Source organism: Meles meles, chromosome 21, assembly GCF_922984935.1.
Source record: "Meles meles chromosome 21, mMelMel3.1 paternal haplotype, whole genome shotgun sequence".
Lineage (NCBI taxonomy): Eukaryota > Metazoa > Chordata > Mammalia > Carnivora > Mustelidae > Meles > Meles meles.
The window spans coordinates 35,300,584-35,324,265 of NC_060086.1; the positions used below are offsets into that span (position 1 = coordinate 35,300,584).

Genomic DNA, 23,682 nt, shown 5'->3' on the forward strand with positions numbered 1-23,682 from the left:
CCCACGTAGGCCCCATGCCCAGCAGAGAGCCTACTTATGAAAAATAACGAATGAATGAATGAATGCAAGTCCAGATTATGCCATGATCGTCACTGACACTTCAAGAAAAAGAGTTTGGGAAGCCCTTCTGGGGAGCACAATTTAAGGGAGCGGGTGGAAACAAAGGGTCAGAAGATAAGGTCAGGGACTTTAAACCCTGCTCATCAAAGGACCTCCCTATTCCCTGGAGAGTGTCCTTCGATGATATGATCACTGAAGGCAGGAGATCCTCTACTGTGGATAGGATCTCTGTAATAGAGGAAGTCAACTGGAAAGCGAGACATCCTTAACCCCACAGCTCCCTGAAACCAACACTCAGCAAAAAGTTGCACACACACACACAGAAAACCACACAGACAAAGACACATAGACAAAGAAATGGCCCTTCCAGCCCACTCAGACACCGAGAGCTGGGTTTACGTTCGGACTCCTAAACACACACATGCGCGCGCGCACACACACACACCCCCCTCTCCCATGCCTCCCCTCCCACACTGAAACACACGCCAGCCGGCGCTCACAGACACACAACCCCCTCTCGCAGTCAGTCACCCGATGACAAGAGGAAAAACATCAAACCACAGATTTATTCTTTCACTTGCTTGGTTTCGGGTGGGGAGGCAAGAGTTTGGGGGCAAGTCTGCTGGAAACCCAAATTCAGGAAACAGAAACAGAGGCTAAATGTAGCCACCGAGAGTCTGTGTAGAGTCTATCATTGGGGGAGAGGCGTGGGGGGGGGGGGGGGCAGGGAGCATGGCCCGGCCTCGCCTGTGGGACCGTTGTCTGCCTCACTGCCCCGGGGCAGATGGGAGCAGATCTGGAGAGGCTGTGGATCCTGGGTTATAAGCCCATCTCAGGAACAATTCTGGAGGAAAAACAGTTCCCTCTCTTCCGCCCTACAAAGCCAGATTCCATTCCCGGCTCCCTCCCTCGCTGGGTGACCCCAGGCCTCTCAAAACCTCTCTGAGCCTTATTTGCATCTCACGCTCTGTGAAGAGGTCTAGGGGGCCCCTTGGCCCTGACTGCTCCATTCCCAGCACTCAGTAGGGTGCCTGGTACGTGGGAGGAGCTCCGTGAACTCAAAGAATGAGCAGGCATGAAAACAAGAAGGAGAGGCCCGCCGTGGGATCTGTAACCCAGAGGCTGGATTAAAGCAAGGGGAGCAGATACTGTCATGGGGCTGCTGAGGGGGGCAGTGTGCACAGGCATGGTGGCGGGCAACCGAGGGGTCTATTGACATTTAAAGTGTGCAGAGTGTCGGGGCGCCGGGGTGACTGCACCGGTCAACTCTTGATTTCCGCTCAGGTCACGATCTCGGGGTTGTAGGATCGAGCCCTGTGGAAGGTTCCACACTGAGTAGGGAGCCTGCTTGGGGTTCTCCGTCTCCCTCTCCCTCTGTCTCCCTGCACCCCCATGCTCACACCTGCACTCGCTTTCTCTTAAAAAAAAAAAAGGGTACAAGTGTTTCTCACATCCGGGTGCCAAAGAGCCCAAAAGTGTCCATCCACAGGGGACAGCTGTGTGAACACACAGGGGGTTGGGGAGGAACACCGCCCCGTTTTTTTAAAACGATGGGGGTTGATCTCTCCGTCCAGATCACCAGCGGTGGAGAAAGATGTATCATTCACATACAAGTCCACAGAGCAGCTCCGTGAGTGGGGGGAGGGGGGGGGTCCGGAAGGGGGGCGGGGATCGGGAAGCTGAGGCCAGGCTGGTGCCTGCGGTTAGTCGGGGGAGGGGAAGTGCTTTCCTTATTTCCTACAAGGAAATGAAAAAGTAAAACAAGGAGGGAAAAAAGAAATGAGCTTCCGTGAGGTATTCAGTAGGTGCTCAGCAAAGCTTTGCTGACTCTGAAAACAGAACAGCGAGAGTCATGTTGTTGATCAACTCTGCTACTGCAGGGCTTGCTGGCCCAGACAAGGGGGCCCAGGAGGTGCTCCCCAGAGGGGCTCATCACTGCAGGGTAGGGAAAGGCCAAGGCCAGCTCATGGCCTTCCCCCAAAGGCCCAGCCTCTGCCGCACCCTGGCCTCCATCCTGGCCTCCTCTCTAGCCACCAGCCACTCAGGCCCTCCAGTGGGTGTCTCCGGGCCTTTGCTTGTGCTGTGCTCAGCCAGGAACACACTCTTTCTGGCCCCTTGGCCGAGACCCACTTGTTCTTTAAAATTCAGAGCCAAGGATCACCTCCTCCCAGAGCCCGCTCAGGGTCCTGCCGGCCTGGCCGGGGACCTCTGCGGAGCCCGCAGACGAGCCCCCTGCTGGTTCCCTGGGTGCCCGGAAGCGAGGTGCCTCCTCAACCCAAGAACAGGGTTGGATGTCATGTGTCTAGTTTCCTAGTTTTTCTGCCCTCTGTCAACTGCCATTGCTTCTTGCTGCCAGCGGCTCGCACTTACGGGGTATGAGAGGGCCACTGATGCGGTATGGGATCAGCTTACTAGAATGGTGGGTTAAACAGGAGTGGGCTCCGAGGGATTTACTGATGGAAAAGGCGCTGGGCCTGCCATGCTTGGAGAGTGTGGGGCTGCTTTTAGGGCCGCCCGATTAAGTCCACTTGGGCCTGCAAGCAGATCCGTCTGGACTTCACAGCCAGAAATCCCCTCTCCGGCCCCTCCGCTGCTCTCGCAAAGCTGCTTCATCCTGACGGCACGTGACCTCTGACCCATCTCTTTCTTCACCGGTGACATGCTGGAAGGTTCCCATCCAGTCTCCCCAGGACCAGGAGGAGCCATCCTATCTATCATCACTTTGGAGTCAACACTCCTGGCCATTTGGCCTCCTCTGCCTGAAGGAAGAACTTTCTCCTCTGACTCAAGGCGGCACACACCTTCCCCCCCACCGATGCACGGTCACTCCTGCTGATGGGTCATGCTGGGCCCAGGTTCTACCCCAGACAACAGGGCAGGCTCTTCAGCCAGAGGCCTCTGAGAGGGACTCGGCCTCCCCCAAACACCTGGTTCCACCCAAGTTCCACCCAAGCCACGCTCTCTCCTACAGTTGTCCCAGCTGTTCCTTGGAACCGGGCGTCACACCCATCTCGGGAGATCGGGAGATGGTGTGGGGACATCACGGCGGGTCGGGGACAGTTGTGAGGTGTGCCCAAGGCCTCTACCATGAGTCACTGTGGCTCAAGACCCAGCTGTCTGGAAGGTCAGTAGCCAGGGGGCTCTTTCCACACCTAATCCTATAGCGTTTCCCAGGCCTCAAGGACAGTCTCCAGCTCTTGTCACCTCTCAGCAAGGCCCTGCTGATGGGACTGGACCCCTGCCAACCTCTATGCCTCACCCCTGCACTCACCCCCTTGCTCTCTACACCAGGGTCATATGCCTCTCTCTGGTCCTCAGGCATGCCTGTCGTTCCTACCACAGGCCCTTTGCACAAGCTGCTTTCTCTGCCTGCAGTCTTCTTCAGCCTGCTTTTAGAAAAACCTCAACTCTGTCGCCATCCAAAAGACGTTTCCTGACTGCCTGATCTCACTCCTGCACCAAGCTCACAAACCCTTTTCTCCGTGGTTATTTCCCCCACAGTACTGACCACAATCCAAAACGATCCTGTGAGTTCATAGCCTTCTCTATGCTTGAAGACCCCTGAGATCCCAGCGCCTGGCAGACAGGAGGCAGTCAACAAATCCCTATGGAATCAATACTAAAGGAGGGAAATAGGAGCATTCTTACCCCCATCTTGCAGAGGAGAAAACTGAGGCACAGAGAAACTAAGAAGCTTGCCTCCGGCTGCATGCTTGTTAAGGGGCAGATTTAAACCCAGCCCTGATGCTCAGGGTTCCCCAGGGGCACAGATTCCCCTGGGAAGCTCAGCGGCCCCCACACATTAGAGGCAGCCAGGACAGAGAAGCAGGGGACAGAGGACAATTTCAGGATTGCGTGTCCCGGCCAGGACTGGCTTTTCCCAGCAGAACTGCCAAAGCAGGAAAGAGAAACCAAAAAACCAAGCTGTGTGCGCCAGGATCTGGATTCCCCACAGCAGCTGTCTGGGCCCTTCACTTCTAGGCTGCCCAGTGGGGAGGAGGACCACCCCCCATGTCAGGCTGCAGACGGCGGGTGGTTCCAACTGCCCTGTGACAAGTCGCCTGTGCTGAGCCCTTGCTCTGTGCCTGGCACGCTGCTTTGGGCTCTGTGTGCTTTGCTGCTTGGTGAGGTACACAAGTTCCAGGGACTGTTCCGCAGATGGGGCAAACGGGGCCCAGAGAGGGCAAGCTATTTCCCTAAGGCCCCGCAGCTGAGAAGCAGTGGGCATCGAGTCTAAATGCAGCCCACTCTTGCAAGCCTAGTACCCGTCCGGGGAGTGGCAGCTGGTCCTCAATCAGCATATTTCCTTTTTCTTTTTGGCGTCTGGATGCGGTTTCATTCTGAACTCAGCGCTTCAGAAAATGAAACCAAAGCCAGAGTAACTGTCACTGTTGGTGGTGAGGAGAACCCACGTGTGTTCGGCGACATGCACCTGACTCACCATGGCTTTCACAAGCAGGAGCTGGTCAGCTTGGGGGGCGGGGGGGACACTGTACAGGCAAAGTCACGGACAGGCAAGGTCACGGATACTCGGAGATGAACTCAGAGCCACAAAGGGTGAGGTGGAGGCTCGGATGCCCGAGACCTGGGCCCTCCTCAAGCTCATAAACAAAAAGGGAACCCAGCAGAGCCTTCCCCACTCCCCCTCCCAAGGCAGGCTCCGGATGCAAATTAATCTCTAATTTTTTTTGGCATCTACGGTTTTTTCTAGCAGACAGACCAGGATTTGCGATTACCAGGACTTGGGGGGAGGGAGTTTACAGCACGGGAGACAAAGGCGAAAGCTTTAGAGCTTTCTGACATCCTAGATAGGAATCTCAGCTCTGTCCCTTCTGAGCTGTGTGCGCCCAAGCAAGGGACTCCCCTTTGGAGCCTCAGTTTCTCTATCTGTAAAACGGACAGAGCGGATCATTGTGCCAATCCAGCGATCTAAGGACTGTACAGCATTTGGCACACAGTCAGCATTTAGCACACAGTAAAGGCAATGAAGGAGGGAGGTGGGAGTGTGGCAGCAAGAGGGGGGCTGTGAGAAGGGGGCCCCGTCCCCATGAGAAGTGGTGACTCTCCCGTGTAGCTGTGGACACTGTCAATGGGGATTAGGGGGATTAGGGGGGTTAGGGGGGCATACGGACCGTCAGCTATTACGGATTGCCCTCCGCCCAGAGGCCTGCCGAGGAGACGGGCTGGCAGGAAGACAAGTCTTGCAGGAGCCAGCCCAGCCTGCTGGCCTCCTCTGGGCCTGGACCACTGCCCCCAGCTCCAGTGAGGGGGAGGGGCTACCCTTCCCCACTGCCAGCATCCAGGGGCCTGGTTTACCCCCACGAAACTCCACCCATGCCTTCTCTGGCCTGTGCTCCTGGGGACAGGGCTTCTAGAATGGGCCCGAGATATGAAGCCACATGCGTAAGACCTCCAGCACACTGCCATGCTCACTCACACCCTTGGAGGCACAACGGCCAGAGCAGACCCCTGCCAAAGACTTACTTTAACTAGTGGCCAATCTCAGCACTTGGTCCAGAATTGCTCACTTTAATCCCTGCTCCCAGGAAGGAGGTTTTTCCCTTGTATCACAGAGGAAGAAACCAAGGCAGGGGGGTTCATCACCTGCTCAGAGTCACAGGGCTAGAGAGTTGTATGCCTGACTTGGAGTCCAGGTAGCCTGGGTCCAAGATCTGGGTTTTCACCACTACCTTCCATTTTATTCATCACCCACCACAGGGTACAACACCAGCAAGAGCTCTGGAGGGCCCAGAGCACCTGACCACCGGCACACGCACGCCTGTCCATCCCCTCTCCCACCGCCCTGCAAACCAGAGCAGGCACGCCCACACACGCGCGCACACACACACACACACATACATACTCTCAACCCGGACAATGACATCAATGACCGACGCCAGCTGCCAACACGCACTCAGGGAGCTGATGGGGTCCTAAGGAAGGCTGGCTCTGGGTCACCCCCTGACGTTCAGGAGGAAACACAGGCAGTCTGGGGCCAGGGAAGGAAAGCGCCAAGAAGGCAGGCTGGAGGGCCTGGCACCCATCAGGACTTCCAAGAGGCCTGGGCTGCAGCCTGAGAGCAGCCCCTAGAGGGCAGTGTGTGTCGGGGAGAAGCTGCCGGCCAAGCCCCCAGCCGGGCCGGTCTTCTGTGTAACCCTGGGTGATTCCGAGACTACTAGCCCCAGCCCTCATTTGTCCTTGCTGTCCTTCAAAAATACACATACCAGCCAGGCACCTAAGGCATGCCTTGCCACGGCAGACAGGGTCACGGGATCACACGCTCAAATGTACGAATTATTGCCAGCACCTTCAAGCCTCCCGGGTCCCAAGCCACAGGTATGAATGCCAGGTGGGGACAGACACTTAACCTGGCAGCGGAAGGGGACTCTACAAGGTGGGGGTTGGGGGAAAGGAGGGCAGGCCAGGAAAAGTCAAAGTAGGTTTGTGGAATCATTGCATCAATGAACCGTCTTTTCACTGGGCTCCAAAGTGCGCTTGGTGGAGCCCAGCCATTCCTCTCCCCAAAATAAGAGAGGAGGGCACGGCCGTCCAGAGCTCCCCATCTGCCAGTCGCTGCAGACCACAGCCCCTCCCTAGGACCTCAGTTTCTCCAGCTGCTCTCCAGCAGGGAGTGCGAGCCAAGACCGCTGGGGACCTTCACGGCCCCGCCCGGTTTCCGAGGAACTCGGATCCGCAGTCGAGGCGCCCTTCTCGTGCCGCCGAAGGGTTCCTCCGAAGCCTGTGGTCAGGCCACCGCTTCCTGGGAAGCCCAAGCCAAGACCAGGGACAGCGAGCGACAGGCTAGAAGGGGTGCGGGGGCAGCCGCCTGAGCGTTCAGGGCTGCGGGGGTGCGGCGCAGGCGGCTGTGTGAGCAGCCCCGAGGGGTCCCGCCCGACGCCGGACCCGCAGGCAGGACCCCAGAATCGGGTGGGGAGGGGCCTGACTCGAGGAGAACAGAGGCCAGAGGAGCTACGGGGAGACGGGTGCTGAGGCACCTGGAGGGCGGAGGAGAGGGGGTGTCAGCTTGGCTGCAGAAGTCTCCGACCCAGGATCGTAGTCGGGGCACAGGTGGGAGGCTCCAGGTGCGCCGGGGGCATCGGAGAGAGAGAGCGGGTCCAGGGGCGGGACCAGAGCCCTTGAAGGAGAGGGTCCTAGGACGACTGTGAGGCTGGATCAGGGGAGGAAGGGTCCCCCGGAAAGGGTCCCCAAGTGTATGCAAAACGTCCAGCCCGTGCAGCGCGAGCGCCGCGCCACCGCGGAAAAAGAAACCGAAAGTGGCGCGGAAGGGCGGGGCCTGAGGGGGGCGGGGCCTAAAGGGGGCGGGACCGCCAGCGCCGGCGGGCCGCACCTCCACCCAGTTTAAAAGACTGGTGCAGGGGCGGGCGCGGAGCAGAGCGAGCTGCGGCCGTGGCAGCTGCACGGCTCCCGGCCCCGGAGCATGCGCGAGAGCCGCCCCGGAGCCCCCCGCCGCCCCGCCCGCGGCGCCCCGCGCCCCGCCGCCAGGTGAGCCGGGCACTAGGCAAAGAAGCGGGAGGGAGAGGGGAGGACCAGAAAGCCCAGGACACAAGAAAGAACGGCCGGGGGTCGAGCGGGCCTCGGGGACTGCGTGATGGGGTCGCGGCCGCCACGCCCCTGGCCCCCGGCGGCCCCACCCTGGCAGCCCCCAGCGCGCGGGGTTCCCGCAGCGCTGCTTCTCTGCCTTTGCCCAATCGCTCGGACGAGGCGCCAGTCCCCGGCCTGGCCAGCAGGCGGCGGCCGCGGGGCGGCGAGCCGAGGGCTGGGTGGCCGGAGTCGGGGCACGTTTCTCCCCGCACCTCTCTCCACGCCCCCCTCTTACCCAAACTCCGAGCGAGTCGGCGGAGGACTCCGCCCCGGCCGGGCTCCGCGGACCGGGAGGCCCGTTTTCTGGGTGAGCCCGCCGAGGCTCCCGGCGGTCGCGCCGACTCGGGTCGGCTCCCCCGCCGGCCCCGGGCCCGCCCCGCCTCTCGGCTCACCGCCCGTGTCTCCCCCCAGCGCACCCCCGGACGCTATGGCCCACCCCTCCGGCTGGCCCCGCGTGTAGGATGGTAGCACACAACCAGGTGGCAGCCGACAATGCAATCTCCACGGCAGCAGAGTCCCGACGGCGGCCAGAGCCTTCCTCGTCTTCATCCTCGTCCTCGTCCCCGTCCTCGGCGGCGCCCGCGGCCCCCGCGCGCCCGCGGCCCTGCCCGGCGGTCCCGGCCCCGGCCCCCGGCGACACGCACTTCCGCACGTTCCGCTCGCACGCCGACTACCGGCGCATCACCCGGGCCAGCGCGCTGCTCGACGCCTGCGGCTTCTACTGGGGGCCTCTGAGCGTGCACGGGGCGCACGAGCGGCTGCGCGCCGAGCCGGTGGGCACCTTCCTGGTGCGCGACAGCCGCCAGCGGAACTGCTTCTTCGCCCTCAGCGTGAAGATGGCCTCGGGCCCCACGAGCATCCGCGTGCACTTCCAGGCCGGCCGCTTCCACCTGGACGGCAGCCGCGAGAGCTTCGACTGCCTCTTCGAGCTGCTGGAGCACTACGTGGCGGCGCCGCGCAGCATGCTCGGGGCCCCGCTGCGCCAGCGCCGCGTGCGGCCGCTGCAGGAGCTGTGTCGCCAGCGCATCGTGGCCACCGTGGGCCGTGAGAACCTGGCGCGCATCCCCCTCAACCCCGTCCTGCGCGACTATCTGAGCTCCTTCCCTTTCCAGATCTGACCGGCCGCGCACGCAGCATTAACTCGGGCACCTTGTCCTTATTTTGTATTATTATTATTTCCCTGGAACCACATGGGTGCCCTCCCCACCCAGGTTGGAGGGAGCCGGGGCGTGGGGGCGTGGGGGCGAGGCGCCTCCCCCTCCCCCCGGAGACGAGGCCGCAGACCCCTCCCCATCTCTTGGGGGGGTGCCCCTCCTCCTGGTGCTCCCTCTGGGTCCCCCCTGGTTGTTGTAGCAGCTTAACTGTATCTGGGGCCAGGACCTGAATTTGTACCTCCTACCTCTTCATGTTTACATATACCCAGTATTTTTGCACAAACCAGGGGTTGGGGGAGGGTCTCTGGCTTTATTTTTCTGCTGTGCAGAATCCTATTTTATATTTTTTACAGCCAGTTTAGGTAATAAACTTTGTTATGAAAGTTTTTTTTTTTAAAGAAAAAAAAAAGTTTCCAGAGCATGTGCTTGGTTCAGGGGATTCCCTTGGTTGTGAGTGGGTCCAGAGCGGAGGGGTCCTACGACGGACCTGTGTGGCTTGAAGGGAGTGGGACCCAGGTCCTGGGGCCGGGGAACCTGCCTGGTTCCACTGCCGGCTCTCAGGGAGAGAGGAGCAGCCGGTTTGGGTATTTCGTGTGGGGTAAAATGGCAGCTGGTGTTTTGAGCACTTAAAATGTGCCAAAGCTGCTTCTGCCTTCCGCGGGCTTAAATCAGACAAGCCTGTGAAGCAAGGCTCCTAACCTCATTTTTTACAGAAGAGAAAAACCAAGGCAAGGGTCCATTTGCCTGTGTCAGAGACGACACTGGGACCTTTTTTGGCCATCCACCCAGAATGTGTTTGAAATGGATGACAGAGAGGAAACTTCTTTCATTCTGTGACCACAGCACCTTCCAGGAAGAAGGTGGGGGGGGGGGGGCTTGATGAGTTTTTGGAAGGAGGAGTGGCGCATTCTGAAACTGGCGTGGAGAGAGACAGATTTCAGATGGTGGGATAGGGATCGAGGGCCGAGCCTGACTTCATCCTTCCTGTCCCCTTCTCTCGGTGTACTTTTTGGTGAACACGACACTTGGAGCCCAAAAAGCGCTTTGCAGTCTGTGGTGGCAGGAGGGCCCTGCAAGCGGCTGTGGGCAATTCCCTTTGCTTCTCAGGGCCTCAGTGTCTACCTCTAAAATGGGTTTGCTGGAGGAGGTGCTTGCCGGGCAACAGGGACGAGGGGAAGCTCTCGGGAGGGGAGACAGGCTGCAGGGCACAGTGGGGCTGGCCCACATCGCCAGAAAGTGCCCATGACACGGGCTCTATGGCTACTCCCCGGTCCGTGGCCTGACAGGTCAGCCATGCTGGTGACCCGGGGGGCTGGGCGGCACCCCAGGTGAATGGACTCACTTTTGGGTTTGGGGTGAAACAGCCTCACGGACAAGCTGCAGTTCATTTTTCGAGTTGGACTGGCCCTAGGCAGCCTTGGACATGCGGATGATGGAGTGTCCTAATATTTAATAATACCCTTTCAGGCTTGAAAGTACAACATAAAATTAACGTTATCGAGAACTGGAACAGCCCGGGCCTGTCTGGGGGATTAAATAGGTTCCAGGCCTCAAGGTTAAGGACGGCTGGGAGAGATTTAGGATCTCAGAGAGCTTTGGCAATTGCATCTTTTAAGAAGGAGGTGACGTCTTCTCTCCCGGCCTCTAAGGAACGGCTGCTTTTCTCTTGACCACCTCCTGGCCCTTTGTTCACTGCTGTGTGGATCAAGCCCCGTCCTTCTGCTGACTTTCCCTGTCTCACCCTCCCCAACCCCCTCAGCTTGGGTAGTGCCGAGAGAAACAGGGAGAAGTCCAAGAAGGCACTGCTTGGGCACCCAGAAGACCCTTATTGAGCACTTACTGTATGTGGGGGTCCTGGGCCACCTTGTTGAATCTTCCCAGCCCGCCTGTGAGTTAGGAACCTCTCTCCCATTTTGCAGACAGGACAGCTGACACTCACGAGAGCCAAAGCAGGGCACACGATAAGTGGTGAAACCAGATTTTCGAAATTTGGTACTGGTCCGGAGGCTGGGTACCACTGGGCAACACAGCCTCCCAGCGAGGGCCTAAAGCGTAGCAGGCACCCCCCCACCCCGGGTTGATAAACCGCATTATTCTGCAGAAGCCATTCAGGCCCCTAGTACCTATACGAAAACACTCAACCTTCCCTCCCCCAAGCCTTAGGATCCGGGTACTGCTAATATCCCCATTTCACAGATGAGGAAACAGGTCCTTGTCTAAAGAGAAACAAATTTGTCCGCAATCTTTTCAGGCCTCTTTCATCCTTCTTAGAAAAGTTTTAAAAATTAACATCCTCACTGCACAAACCCATTCCCCTTAAAAACCTGGAACAGGACGGCTAGGAATAAAGGCCCCTCCGATCACACTCCCCAGAGCTGTGGCCCCTTTTCTTTGTCCGTCTTTTCTTTTTTTTTTAAATCTTTACTAACACATGTACAATGACCTAAAGTGACCTAACCCCCCCCCACCCCGCCGTGCTCCGCCCAGTGTGACTGCGATCTTGTACACACACCCCAGCCGCAGAGGAAAAGCGGGGGGGTCGGGGGGAAGAGGTGCAGCCGAGGTGCCGTGTGTGCCATGCGGCTTTGCTGGTGGTGGGGATGCTGTCTCAAACCTCAGCTTCATGATTCAGCAGCACTGACGTCAATTTACAAGAATGAAAAGTGAGAGGAGGGTTGGTGCGCAGCGGGGGGGCAGGGTTGGGGGGGACCCAGGTGCGACTGAGGGATCCTCCCCTCTAAGTGGGTGAGCTGGGCACGGCGGGCAGGCAGAGAGCGGGGAAAGCGGCAGCTCAGGGACCTGCGGGGGTCAGGGGCACAGGTGCCAGGACAGATGCGGAAATGGAAGCTCAGAGAGGTAGAACCACTCAGTCAGAGTCACACAGCTCAAAAGGGACAGCCGAGACTCGTCCCCAGGTCCGTGGCATTCTAGAGACAATTGGTTTCTTGGAGTGGAGGAGGAACCCTGAGAAAATGCATATTCATAGGTCTCACCTCCCCACCTGCTGGATCGATGCATCCATCGATGCATCGTCCCAAGCGTATGAGCAGAACTGTCACTGCCCCCCCCCCCGCCCCCAGGGCAGGAGGAGAGCTGAACATCTGGCTGGGGGGGTGCACAGAAGCTGGCAAGTCATCAGGGCTCAGTAAGTGATCGCTGAGCTCCGTATAACACACGTTCCCCGAGCGACTACTAGCTTCCAAGAATTGCTCTGGGCCCAAAGGATCCAGGAATGAACAGGGTCCCTGCTCTCGTGGCATTCACACCCAGACGCCCAGGGCTTTGGTCAGTAAGTAACACAGCGGGAAATAAAAGAACGAGAACATTCCAAGCAGTGACGGCGCTTGGATTAGAGCTCAACAAGGCGATTGGACGGTGGGGTGGGACCCTGTTAGAAAGAAAGGTCAGGAAAGGCTCCTCCCAGGTGACACGGAAATCGTGCCCGGAATGACAGGAGGAGCCGGTCCAGACACCATATTCCAGGCTGAGGGAACCGCAAGCGCCAAGGCCATCTTGGGTCGGGGACCAGCTGAGCCCACTGCAGAGCAAAGGCTGGTGCACTGGAGGGGACAAGGACGGAGTGGAAGCAAGTGCAGGGCGACTGGAGGGATGGGTGGCCAGGGCCGGAGGGCAGCCGGCCGGAGGTGACCCTGCACGTCACCACAGGGGCAATGGCAGTGTGATGGGAGGCCTGGGGTGACCCGATCCATTCAGATCCTTTGGCTAAGGCAGGGAAGCCCAGGAAGATGGCCTTAGGCTTCTCGCCTTCTGGGCACCCCTGGGGAAGGGGTGGGATGGGACGTGGCTTGGCGAGGCAAGGCAGGGACAGCCACAGGACCCGCCTCCCCCAGCGCTGGGACGGAGCGTGGACTCCCAAGTGGGACAGAGGTCTGGAGCAGCTCGCCCTGGGCAAGCGTCAGCCAGAAAACCCAAGCCTGGATCCATCAGTGACGCAGGGCATGGCTTCCTGGAGCAGTGGCCTGGGGCCACCTGCGCTGGGCACAGGCGGCCTCAACTCTGGGGAAGGCCATGCGGCGCCCCGAAAGAGGTGGCTTGGAGTCTCCACCACCAACATCCAGAGACTCCCCGGGGCTCAACACGGAGGTGGCCTGATTCTGGAGGGCCTCAAGGTCCCACAGAAAGCGCAGTTTTCCAGGAAGCGAATTCCCACAAGAACAATGGTGCCGGCGGTGGGCGCTCAAACTGCCCTTCCCAACTGCGCTGTTGGCCCTGGGACCTGGTTGGCAGACAACCTTCATGGCGAATTTGGGTTCCACGGTCTGCACTGGCGGCTTCTCCCCATTACTAACGTGACCCCCCAACACACAGGTACCCCATGTGCGGTTGGCAGCGCCAAGCCCCAGTCCTCCAGTGCTCCCGCCGTGCTCAGGAGGACGCCCCCACCCCCACGCCAAGGACTCAGGAGGCCTATAGATACCCCCCCCCCCCCCGACGCCGCCCGCGTGTCTGGCTTCAGCACTCACCACTCGCTCCTGCCACTGGGCCTTTGCACACGGCAGGCAGCTCCTCGTGCACCATGAGTGGTGTTTCCCAACCTGAGCAATGTCGCCCAAGCCCAAGGCCCAAGGGCTCCGAAGGGCTCCCACACTCAGGCCGGTGCGTGCTGCGTGCTGCGTGCTGCGTGCGCCCTTGACGTCACTGCCCTCGCTCTCACCTGCAGGCAATAGACCAAGCGGGTTCTTCACTTCCGCTTGGTCCTAACGCCGCCCTGCGCGTGCTGCACCCTGGCCATCTTGGAGCTCCCAGGGCCCTGGCAATATCTCAGAGACCCAGAGGGTACATGTCCTAGGGAACTGGGGGAGGAGAAAGCGCTTTCCACCCGATCCCAGTCCACACCGACCCTTGACCGCCCCAAGTCACCCAGCCCTTAGGCTGGGAACCCTATCTTTCTCACTTGGAAATATAGGACTACCTGTATCCACCCCGCGAGTGAAATTAAGTAAAGGGGTACCTATAAAGGGCTTAACACACGATAGTATCCACTAATTAGGACTGGCTCTCTCTGCTTCTTGATTCTTGGATTTCTACCGTTTTCAAATAATGCCATTTACTAAGCACCTCGTGGGTATTAATACTTCACCCAGGCTGCCTTGCAAAGACACAGGCTCAGAAAGTCGAAGGGATTGCCCCCGTGGGTGTGCAAATAGTCCAGGCAGTCTGACTACAGGTCCTTGACGCCCAAGCCCATGATCTTACGCACTGCAATGCTCAACAGTTCCATATGTCTGTGCCTCGTTTCTGCCGCTGAGGACCACCCTGGAGGAAGCAGCGAGGATCGGAGCATCGCACTGGCCTGCCCCTTCCCCGCAGCACGGGCTGGGGAGGCAAGACAGGAGGTGGGCGGTTAACATCCGTCCGTGCAAGGCTGTATCAGGATTCAGCCTCGGAGAATGGCCAGGACCACCTGGTCGTTGGCGACCCTGGCAAGCAGCTCCGGGGCAGCCCTGGCACCTGGTGGGGGGCCGTGGATGCAAACCAGGATGAGCAAGGTCAGGGATGCTATGACCCAGATAGCCGGATCCTTCGCAAGAGCAGGGCTGGGAAGGTGACCCTCAGAGCTGGCCCCACCTGGGGGCCTGCAGGGATCCGCATGGTGAGACGTGTACTCCCTACCACCCCTCGGTGCCTCCGGCAAGCCCAGCCAAGAAGTATGATGAGGCAGAGGAGGGCTCATGGCCTGTGTCAGTCAGTCTTGGAGGGCCCCTCCCCACCCACATTTTGCTCTGGGAGGCAGCTTGGAGGGACCGGGAGGGTCAGGCCCCAGGAGCTGGGCTCGATCCATGTCTCTGCCAACTGTGTGACTGGAGCAGCCTCACCGATACAAGGAAAATTGGCCTAAGAGCCCCTCCGCCCTGCTTCACAGGGTCTTGAGGGTCCATGACTCAGTATAAATGGAAACAAAATGCATCACCACACACATAGAAGAATCGCAAGAATTTCTTATTGTTTTGGATCACAGAGGCTGCCCGGGCATATTTGAATCAGCCTAGGCATTAAGTCAGGCAAATCTGCTTTTATTCTCAGCTTGCCTTTCAGGAAGAACGGCAGTGGCTCCCAGGGCACTCACATCGGTGCTCACTGCACGCTGGGGGCTAGGGCCCCGTTGCATGTAATCCATGCACAGTACCTCATGCAACCCTTGCAAGGACGCTTGGAAACAGGTGCAATTATTAGCATCCCCATTTTGCGGATGTGGCAGTTGAGCGCAGAGAGGTTACACGGAGAGCCCAGGGTCCCACGGAGAGCCCAGGGTCCCACAGCAGGCAGGTAGTGGAGGCCAGGGTGACCGAGCACGGGCAGCCAAAGTTTACAACCGTTTCCTCATCTGAGGCTCCAGGCGGAGGTGGCCAAGCTGTTCAACACCGGAGTGCTGGGATCTTGGCCAGACCTAACCAGGTGCCAGCTGTTCTGTGATTCCATTAGTATCTCCTTCAAGTCGAGTCACTTGGTTGCCTTAAGTGAGCTTTAGTTTAAGGAGATGTATATCATTACCACAAGAGGAAAGCCAGCAAGCGGTTACCCCGGAAAAAAGTAGTGCAATCCCAGCAACGTTTATGCTCCTGGTGTATATTGGGGCCTCACTCTGCCTTTGTGTTGGGTTGGAAGGGAGGAGGTGAAGGAGGACGGGGAGCGACAAGCATCAGAGAGGTTCAGAGGGGTGCTTTTCGCACACGAGCACCTGTCTCAGACGCTCTGGACTTTAGCGGAAAGATCCCTGAGAGGATGCAAAGAGGAACTCACTGTTTTCATGGCAGGGTGGGGAAAGGTTCCAAGTTATATAAAAATGTCCCTGCATCCCACGGGAGATCATCATTCCCGGAGAGCCTCGGGGACCCGCATCCCGCACCGGGGAAACAGGGCCCTGCGTGGCTGCCGGTGTGTGGTCCAGGGTAAGCAGTGCTTTCCCTAACTCTGCGTCTTAGTGAAATGGGGTAAACGTTGGGACCTCAAAGGGTCCAGAGGCATGAAAGCCATGGCCATAAATGATTGGGCACAGAGCTCGAGATCAGTAAGAGTGGGAGCTGGCCGGGCAGGATGGCCCCATGTCAGAGGACACTGAAAGTGAAACCCCGGCCTGCCCAGCTCCGGCTCCTCGGTGCCATCTGTCTCATCTCTGTCCTCTGGGCTAGCCCGGTGACAGGAAGGGCCGCAGTTCCTGGAAGGTGAGTCAGAGTGAAACTCCCTCCCTTGGGTCCAGCCAGGTGGGCAGGGGTGTGGGGGCAGGGGGAGGAAGGCATACTTGAGCCTTCAAGCGGGCTTCCCCTGTCTTGGATTCGAGATGGGGAAACTGAGGCCACAGATGTGGGCACCAGCTCCCTCTGCAGGAGGGAGGTGGCCGTGATTGCCCACACAGCGGATGGGATCACCTTCCACCCTTGGTCACAAGCTCCCTGAGCTCCCAGTGCCCGTGAGTGTTCCTCTGAGCTCTCCCGTAACTAGCAGGTGCCATTACTGTCTCATTTACCAGACAAGGCAACTGAGGCCAGAAGAGGTTAATCTCCTTGTCCACAACCTGCCAGATGGTCAAAGTGATACAGGCAGGAAGTGAACCAAGTAACATGATTTCACAGAACCCCACTGGCTCCCAACTGCTAGATCTTAAAACAGGACCCCTTTCCCAGGGGATTTGAGGTCCCTCACCACCTGGCCCCAAAGTACATTTCTCGTCCCACATGGTGCCCTTCACATCCCCCATCTGCTTCATCCTCCCCAATTTCCCAGCATTTCTTAGGCCGTTTGAGCCACCTGAGAAGGTTCTGATGTTTCCCTTGCTTCCTTTTCACTTGGGAAACTCCTATTCAACCTTCAAAGCCCAGCTCAGTCCTCACCTCCTCCCGCAATTCCTCCTTGATTCTGCTGGGCCATCATGGCTTTTATTCCTGCCTCCATTAAAGCCCACATCAGAGTGCCCAGACATATGATCTGTCTTCTAGACTGTGAGGCCAGGAAGGTGGGTACTGGTTAGCTGTGTGATACAAGCAAGTTGCTTAGCTTCTCTGTGCCTTGGTTTCCCCATCATCATCATGGCTATCTCTCAGGACTGTTAGGGGAATAAATGCATTAATATCTGTAAAGTGTTTAGGAGCATGCCTAGTAGAAACGAAGTTCTCTAGAAACGTACTAACAGTCCCATGGTGCATACCTGTGGCAGGTTAAACTGAGGAGCAATGGAGAGAGAAGCGTGCATCAGGGTATGCAGGTGAAGGTTGCTCCAGGTGGTTGGGGGGGGCCCGCCCTGGCGCCCCTGGTCCCCCACGGGATATGTTGGGCACAAGACTGGCAAAAATTCTCTTACCTGTCTATTTCAATGGGCATTAGGGGAGAAAAATGTATCACATCAAACATGAGATGTGATGACTGTTTTCACCCGACACAACACTAAAGTAGGTATTTAGATTTTTAAGAAGTCTGGTGATGGGGCGTTTGTTTAGAAAATGTGGTGAGCATTGTCTTAGGTGAACGGTGGAGTTTGGGGAATTCGAGACAAAAAAAAGGAAATGAGAGAGACAGAGACGGGGAGGGGCCAGGGAGATGGGGCGGGGCTAGAATCTGGGGGCGGGGCTAGAAAGAGGAGGAATGGGATGGAGAGACAGGCCCAGAGAATGAGAGAGCCACAAAGGGAAGGGAGAGAAAGGAAGGGAGAGGGGAAAGGGAAAAAAGGAAGAAGGAAAGAAAACAGAAAGCGCCTAAGAATCAAAGGCAGGACCCTCCGATGGATGGGTGAATGAGTGCATGAGTGGGTAAAGAAATCACTAATTCAAGGCATGTACTACACAGAGGGCGAACAAGTGAAGGGAAGGCGTTGGTGACCCTGCAAGGTGGCAGCGGTCCCTTCACGGGACGTCTCCAGGCTGCCAAGCGGTGGCTGTCTTTGACCTTTGGCCCTGGGAAGCCCAGCCTGCCACACCCTCCCCTCCCAACCAAGAACCTCGGGCACCTTCTGCACTCCAGCCCTGAAAACTGAAAGTAAAAGCCTCCCGAGCTTTGCCCCAGCCTTCCTGTTCCTCTGCTGGTTTCTTAGAAATCAGCTGCCTGGGCGTCCAGCTGCCTCCTGGACTTCATCCCTCCCCGAAGAGCTCCTTCACCCTCGTGGGTGCTGCGCTACCTCGGAGACAGGGCTGGACGCCTGTGCCAGAGCGGGGGGACCCCCAGGAAGTGTGGGGGTCAGGCATTCACCCCACAAACGTTTAATTCACGCCTCCTGAGCGCAAGGGGTCTGGACTTAGGAGGAGGACTTAGGGAGGGTTTCAGTGTCTCCTGATTCAGGCCCTAACAGAAAGGAGGCTGCAGGGCAGGGAGAGGACCCTCAGAGAACAGCTGCGCCTGGGGCCCAGCAATCATGGGAAGGAGGATGGGAGACACACAGGGGAGGCTTCCTGGAGGCGGTGCCATCAGAGTCTTCAAGCCTGAGTGGGAAGGGGTTCACCTGGGGGGCCTCGGTGGGGAAAGTCATCTGAAGCAGAGGGAACAGAATACACAGACTGACCTATGTGACTTCCCACAACTCACAGAACGGCCCCCAAAGTACGCAGATGTCTCCATCTTCGGCAGGTGCAGGAACTAAGACCCGAAGAAGTGTAGCGATTTATCGGCCCGGCTAGAGTGGAGGTCCAAATGCAGCCCATGTGCCCAGCCTCTCCTGAGTGGGACTCCAGAGGTACCCAGGTCCTCGCCCTGCCCGTCTCCCCCTGGAACCCTCCCTCTGTCCCAGGCCCCCTGGCTCCCACACACTTCATGGAAATCTTCGACACACTCTGTGGGAGGGAAACTGAGGCCCATGGAGGGGAAGTGGCCCGCCTAGGTCACACAGCCTGACTGCTGGGTCAGAGTTAGGGTTCAAGGCCAGGTTTGTGGGGCTTCACAGTGCCTCCTCCTTCTTCTCTGTGAGGCATCAGGAGGTGGAAGGGACAGCAAGTAATAGTCTCGGAGGCTGGAACATAGGGTCCGCCTGTGGTGCACTGTGAGCCCGAGCTTTGCTCCGGGAACCGCCCTGCTGGTTCTCTGGGGTCCTGAAGGGGCTGTCAGTCACGGCACTGGCCACAGGTGGATGGGACCAGACCTGGCCCATCAGAGCTCCCCATGCCTCAGTTAGTAAGCACCGGACCCAGGCCGGACCAATCTGAGATCCTTCTGGGACTCTTCTGCCGGAACAAACAGGAATTCTTTCCTCTAACCTGGCACCCCCTGGCAGCCACTGTGCCCATTAAGTCAACAGAGATGAAGAGAAGGAGAGGAGACGGAGTGCTGATGTACCGTGTGAGTCCTGCCTCCAGCCGTACCTGAGCTCCACCTCTGGGCTTACCTGCGTCACAAACCACAAGTTTCCATTTTGGCCTATTCTTGTCTGACTTAGGTTTCTGGCACTTGCCACCCAAAGAGTCCTGTGTGATCAGAAGATTAGCCAGAGTCCGGGATCGGGTCTGGCTGGCGTGAAAAGAAAGCAGGTGAAATGGAGCCCGGAATCCTAAGAAGAGACCGGACAATGTTCTTGTCTATTAGAGCCAAGACTAGTTTTGCCAGGATCTGGGGCCCGGAGTGATCCCTGCCCCCTCACTGGCGTCTGCCCTCCAGGAAAGGTGGGCTGCAGACCCTTCCACACCTCCCGGTCCACAGTTGCTGGGAAAAACTCACCTTTTTTTCACTTCGGAGAAAAAAAAAAATCCCACATTAAAAAAAAAATTTCCTTCCCATTTTTTTTTTTTGAACAGACTATTTTTAGAGCAGGTTGAGGTTCACATAGAAATTGAGTGGAAAGCACAGAGTTTCCATATACCCCCTGCCCCCCCTCCAAGCCTGTCCCAGTGCAACATCCCACACCAGTCCACATTCTTTCTTAACTTCCACATGTTTCTAAATTTAGTAAAAGAATCTACCAATAACATATTGGTATTAAGTACATTATATATATATTTTTTCCCCTGATTTTACAGATTACATTTTTTTTTTTCTTAAGAAAAGGAATGCATTCTTTGTGACCCATATTGTAAACCACTGTTTCCACTTTAGCATTTCAGGAGGAACCTTCCAGCTCACAGGCTGACAAGGGAGGGATGTACCCACCTGGTACCCACCTGGACACTGAGGTGTCCCACCTGGACACTGAGGCAGCAGGGATTGGCTAAGGGGCCCAGTATGGACCTCGTTAAGCCCATTTTATCGGCTGCTCTCAGCTGAGGTTGTGTTCCATGTTCATGGCTGGGCACGCTGCTGTTCAGAGAGGGAACGTGACTCCGGCGGGGCGGGGGGAAGTCCTGGGCAGGGTCAGGAGGGGCCGCTGGTCCACAGCCGTGAATGTAGGCACCTCCAAGACTCTGGGAGCTTTGTTGTGACAGGTGGGGAGGTTGGCCCTCCTCTCAGGAGTTGCAGAGGTGAAAGGGGTGCTCCAGTTCCCAAGGGACAGGCTCGTCTCACCTCTGCCTCAGTCTCCCTGCTGCTCCTGGGGGCACCATGCTGCCAAACCTCCCAGGATCCCACTGAGGCAGAAACGCTCTGGGACTCCGGCTCAGGCTCACACCCGAGCGCATGCTAAGGGCCTGCGGCAGGCCAGGGGCTGCTGGCAGCTGCACCCATGCCCTCTTAGTTCCTCCTTCTCGCCGCCCTAGGGGGCAGGGCTGCTCTTATCCCCCTTTCTCAGGTGAGGGAGCTGAGGCCCTGGGAGAGCGAAATGACTTGCCCAGGGTCACACAGCTAACCTGCGGCAAAACCAAAATTTGATATTAGTGAGTTCCGACTGAGTCCAGACCAAAGCATCCACGTCCAGGCTGGGTCAGTGACTTTGTAAACTGTTAACTGCACACAACACACACACACACACACACACGTGCGCATACACATGCCAACTGGCTGACTGGTCTTGCTGAGTGGTGAGTCGCAGAGGTCCTTCTTTCCATCTCCCTGGATTCCTTCCTAGAATTCCAAACAGCCTGCTTATTGCAAAGACGGTGAGCCCATCCGGCAACAGTCGGGATCCTCAGCACGTCCTGGGTGAAGATGTGAAGGAGGTGAGAAGGTGAGAAGGAAGATATTCACGGGAAGTCCTGCGATGGGGTGGAAAGAACCAGTTGCCCCAGATGAGTCCAAGCTGGAGATGAACCGTGAGCACAGTGCAGCCTGCCTAGAGTGCGCACGGACGCTTCGCCCTCTCCCCCTGCCCTCACACGGCACTTACCCGGGAATCGTGGGGGGCACTGAGCATGGGTGACAATGCAGAACGGGGACGCCCACCCTGGGCGCACACCGCATGCTCGAGACACAGACGTTGCTACTGGGTTTGAGGGGGAGAATGGGAGCAAAACATTGTTGCCCTGTATGTTCACAGCCCTGGCCGTATGTTTTCAGCTAGGAGACATCAAGTGGGTACGGTAGTATAAGCTAAGGGCTCTTCTTTACTGAGCATTTCCTTTTTTTCTTTTTATTTCTTCTTCTTTTTTTTTTTTTAACAGAGAGAAGCGGGGGAGGGGTAGAGAGAGAGGAGAAAATCCCAAGCAGGCTCCATGCCCACTGCACATCCCGTTGAGGGGCTTGATCTCGCGACCCTGAGATCACGACCTGAGCCGAAATCAAGAGTCGGATGCCTGACCCACAGAGCCCCTCCCATGCAGGCACTGTGCTAAGCATTTCACGGTATCTCGCCCAATTCTTAAAACAATCTCCCGGGTGGTGCCCGTTAGGCTGAATCACGTGAAATCGCCGTTTTTGCATGCCAAGAGACTAGAGTCCTGGCCATTTCATCCGGTTCAAACTCATAGCATCATTTTGCTGTTAAATCAGCCCCTCCCTGCAGGGCCTGGAGGCTCCTGCCCAAGTTCAGAGGATTCGGATTCTGTCCTTAGCCCCGCCCCCTCCCCCACCTTGTCATTCTGGCCCCCACCACCCCGCCCCATTGCGGCAGGGTCTATATTTACAGCGGGGGGTTTCTGTGAACTGAGGAAGTGACTTACGCGAGAGTCATCACAGCCACCCAGAGATAACGGCCTCCATGACCCCTGGGGTTTCTGACTGGCCCCCTTGCCCCTGCCAGAATGGGATTGTCCCCCCCATCTCCAAAGCCAGAAAAACAAAAAAAAAAAAAAACCTGCAATGGGTGCCTGCCTGCTGAGGGGCCACTGTCCGGTGGGCAGAGGAAATGGGAAGGAGGGAGGTTTGTGTCCATTTACTGCCAGGAACACTGAGGCGGATCTGTGCCCAGCCTTGCTGCCAGGAGCTGGAGTCAGAGGGGCCGGGGCAGGGAGGAGGGGTGGGTTTCTGGATCCCGGGGGGTCGCAGGCTTGTCCAGCCCAGCCCGAGCTTCCCAGGGGCTGTCGGAGCCGTGCTCCAGAGGGGCCGCACCTGGGGCTCCTGGGGATGTCGCTGAGCGGCGGGCCGGCCAGAGGGGTGCGGACCCGAGTGGGGCGCGGGGTGGGGGTGTTTCCAGGTAGTCAGACTGAGACAGGCGGGGGGGGGGGGCGGTTGCGGGGACAGCGGAGGAGGAAAGGGGCAGCAGGGACCTTCGCACACAGCCGGTCTTCTTCGGGGAAGCCGCCGGGTCGGAGTTCCAGGAACCGATAACGCTTGTTGAAACCTCTTTCTTGTGGCCTGGTCGCGTCACATGGCTTGGTGGGGACCAACGTCAGGCAGGGCCGCGGGTCTGGGCTGGCTCGCACGCTGGCAGCTGCTGCCGCCAATCCTCTGCACTGCCCCAGAGGCTGAGGGAGCGGGACGGGGGCTGGGCAGGAAGGCAGGCACCATGGCCCCCCACAACACACGCACCTGACCCAGGCCGAGAGCAGGGGTATTACTCCATACCCCCGACCCCTGGCTGGTCTCCTCCCCCTCCCCCTCCCCACCCCCCCCAACATCCTCCTGTGGCTGGTTCAGCCTTTGATTCTCCATCCAGCAAATGGGCTGAGGCTCTCTAAGCCATAGGGTTGCCGTGAGAGCACACAGCAGGTGTTGAGGAGGAATCTAGAAATTCTCCCCTCCCTGCCCTTGAAGGCAAGAAGGTGTCTTTGATCATGGCCGAGCAGAGACGCCACTTCAGCACTGCTGGTATTCGGGGCTGGGTCACCCTTTGCTCGGGGGGCGGTCGTGTGTGTCGTAGCAGACCTGTCCGCACTAGACACCAGTACTACCCACAACGACCGCCCCCCCGACCCCACTGTGACACCAAAGAAGTCTCCAGATGCGGCCAGCTGTTCCCTGAGGGACAGAACCCTGATCCAGATTCTAGACCCAGCGCGCAAAAGGTCCTGAGAAATTTGCGGGTCTTCAACCTTGGCAGCAGAGCCTGTCTGGTTCATTTTTATACCCCAGCACCTGGCATCATGGAGATGCCAAGGGATAACCTGGGGAGCCCTTAGCCCTCCAGTCTCTAGCAGCCTCTCACCCCACACCCTTAATAAACATACCATCTAAATAAAAACTCTGCCGAAGACTTGAACTTGAGGACGACATGTTGAATTGAGGGCGGGGTCAGGCCTGACACAGCGGGCAAAGGGAAAGGCCACATGCTTAACAGCAAGGCACCCCCTTCCCCGTGCCCCTGTTTGGTCCTTGGAAGCCGGCAGCCCTGCTCCCCACCCCACCCCCTGCAGGAGGCTGGGAGTCCCCTTCAGAGAAACCGGAGAAGACAGTTTGTTCGCCGACTCTGGGATCCAGCCCCTGCCCCGTCTCCCGGGTGAGACTCACCGGCCCACACGCCCTGCCCCCGGGCACGTGGCTTCCATAACCTGTTCTCAGCTTTCTGTGCTGTAATAGGAACTCATCACCAAGGATCACTGGACATGCAAGGCAGGCCTGTGAAACGAAAAGAGACCCAACTTGGCAGAGGAAGAGAATTCCCTAGGTAACACGCAGTGCTAGGGGT

The 23,682-nt window shown here is 58.0% G+C and overlaps 1 protein-coding gene across 1 annotated transcript; it reads left to right on the plus strand.

Annotated features, from left to right (window-relative positions):
* The first annotated feature begins 7,386 nt into the window (after positions 1 to 7,386).
* On the plus strand, positions 7,387 to 9,201 carry SOCS1 (suppressor of cytokine signaling 1). Its single transcript, XM_045993108.1, has 2 exons — positions 7,387 to 7,563; positions 8,074 to 9,201. The coding sequence occupies exon 2, from the start codon at positions 8,124 to 8,126 to the stop codon at positions 8,778 to 8,780; it is 657 nt and encodes a 218-aa protein (XP_045849064.1). The 5' UTR covers positions 7,387 to 7,563; positions 8,074 to 8,123; the 3' UTR covers positions 8,781 to 9,201.
* Positions 9,202 to 23,682: the final 14,481 nt, after the last annotated feature.